The sequence below is a fragment of the Pundamilia nyererei genome, unplaced genomic scaffold (genome assembly GCF_000239375.1).
Source record: "Pundamilia nyererei isolate P.nyererei 1_Seehausen unplaced genomic scaffold, PunNye1.0 scaffold00217, whole genome shotgun sequence".
Taxonomy (NCBI): Eukaryota; Metazoa; Chordata; class Actinopteri; order Cichliformes; family Cichlidae; genus Pundamilia; species Pundamilia nyererei.
In genome coordinates, this window is record NW_005187618.1 from 695,625 (window position 1) to 697,842 (window position 2,218).

The window sequence follows — 2,218 nt, forward strand, 5'->3', positions numbered from 1 at the left end:
ATTTTCAGGGATTTATCATAGTTAATCGCTGTGCTGTCATAGATTGCATGTAATTGTCAATTTGTTCAATGATAAGCTGATAGCAAGTTGACTCCATTGTATTCTCATTTTATTGCGATCTTGACACACCTATGTATTGAGGCCTGACGACAGCAATTGATTGCAAGTCTTTGTAGACAACAAGATCACAAGTTTGTTGCAAAAGATTGCAATAATTTGTTCGTGTAATGGTCTCCAACCACTGTGTGACTGTCTGGGACAAAGCCTGGGACAATGGGATTTAGCCTTCTTTTTATTCTGATCCACACATTTGGGTGATGTTTTTAAACTCAACCAAATACATGTATTTTGTCTTGTTGTTTACTGTTGAATTTATATCCATGTATTTATTTGACAAGAATATATTTGATGTATATGCCTATTTACATTTTAGATTTGAGTCATTTCCTCTTTTTTCTCTTGCAGAGTCGGAAACATGCCAACAAAGTGCGACTGTATTACATGCTACATCCTGTGGATGGAGGTTGCCCTGCCAAGAAGCTCAGATCAGACAATGTGAGTCCTGTGTGAATTCTCTTCATCCTGCTGTGTGTTTGCCCACAGCCTTGGTAATCACCGAGAAACACACACACACACACCTCAGCCCCAGTCCACCCCTGCTGGTCTCATATGGAAACCTTTAATGGATTTTTCACAACAACAGCCGTGAGACTCGCTGGCCCCTTGTGCTTCAGAATAGGTGACTGATAAACAGCGTTGCCACATCTTTAGACCAATGAACAATGCGATTGTGATGGCACTGCTGGCGATGCCAGAGGACGTCAACCTTGCATCAAACACAAAGGCGCATTGTTTGGTGTCCGGCCCTCACAGCCATTACTGTCATGTAAATTTGAAGCATGCGATGTGTCTGACAGACACAATTATGTGTGACTTTTGTTCCTCTTTTTCTGCACTGAGGAAGGGTGAAAACACGCTTCTAACATCCTCTTTGCAGCTCTGCCAGCACACAGATAAGCATCACAGTGTGGAAATTTCATGGTGGGTGCTGATATTTGATGTAAGCGTCATGGTGAAAGGTGCATTTCCAATCCAAGTCAAGTTTACAGTTGGAGTGTGGTGGTGAAAGACTTGAATGTAGAAGTGGACAGACTTTGATGAAGAGACAGGGAGAGGTCTGTGCTTTGATTACTGAGGGTTTGCCAGCTATCAGTAAAGAAATCTGGGTTTCTGAACCAGATAAGGACATGTCAAGGGATGCTATTGCATTCGCTTGCTGCCTCAGCTTGTCATCTAATCCTGCTGCTCTTGTTCTTTCTCCTCTTGTATCCATCTACACGGGTTGGGAAGATGTCACACGCCTCCATTCTCTGTGTTCTCTAGTTTTGGATAAGTTCCTTTCCTCTACCTTCCAAGCATTCCTTTCCTGTTTCCTTTGTTTTCTCTTATTTTACTTTCCTATGTTTTTTTTATTCATTCCTCTTATACTTGAATTTCTTGACCCTATCTCCTTTTTGGTCCTAGTCTATGTTTTTCTACTTTTTTGTTTCTCTTCCACTGATTTCTTTCCTTTGTGTTTCTCACTTACTTATTACTGTTTTTGGTTTTGATGCATTTCTTATTTCATACTCCTTCCTTGCTTCCTTTTTAACCTTCTTTCTTTCCCTTCCTGTGTTGCTATTTTTACATTAGATATTTTCTCTTCTTGCTTTATAAGTTTTTTTCTCCTCTGTTCTTTTCATTCTTTACCCAAAACTTTTAATCCCCTCTTTTTTTGCCTTTACTTTTCCTGTCATCTGTTTTCTTTTATTTAATTCTCAGATCATTTTCTTTCCTCTCTTCATTTCCTCTGCACTCGTTTTGGGCTTCATTTTCTGGTCCACTTTTCATTTTCCCTCTCTCTTTCTCTTTTCTCTTTTCTCATTATCTCTGTTTCTTGTTTCTTATTTATCTTTGTTTAATATGTATTTTCCTCTTTGATCTTTTGCTTTATCATTTGTTCCTTCTTTCCCTCCAACAAATGTCACTATATTCAGAGTTTTGTTTATAATAGATTTTCTTCTCTTTCCTGTTTCCTTTCCTTTCCGTACTTGCAGACACCATTACCTCTTATACCTTTAGTGTAGTTTTCTCCCCCCCCTCCCTTCCATCACAGTATAACTTTTTATGTGATTTTTATGTGATGATGTGATAAGAACATTGTACACTCTGACAAGCA

At 39.0% G+C, this 2,218-nt stretch overlaps 1 protein-coding gene across 2 annotated transcripts in view; it reads left to right on the forward strand.

Moving 5' to 3' along the window:
* The window catches only part of zmat4a (zinc finger, matrin-type 4a), a 157,037-nt gene that overhangs the window by 57,277 nt on the left and 97,542 nt on the right, over positions 1 to 2,218 (forward strand). Inside the window, exon 3 of one of the 2 annotated variants that reach the window (XM_005748241.2) lies at positions 466 to 555. The exons of the other annotated variant lie outside the window; for it this stretch is intronic. Coding sequence (XP_005748298.1) covers positions 466 to 555 — 90 coding nt within the window. The remainder of the gene's footprint in view (positions 1 to 465; positions 556 to 2,218) is intronic. 2 annotated transcript variants of the gene reach the window in all.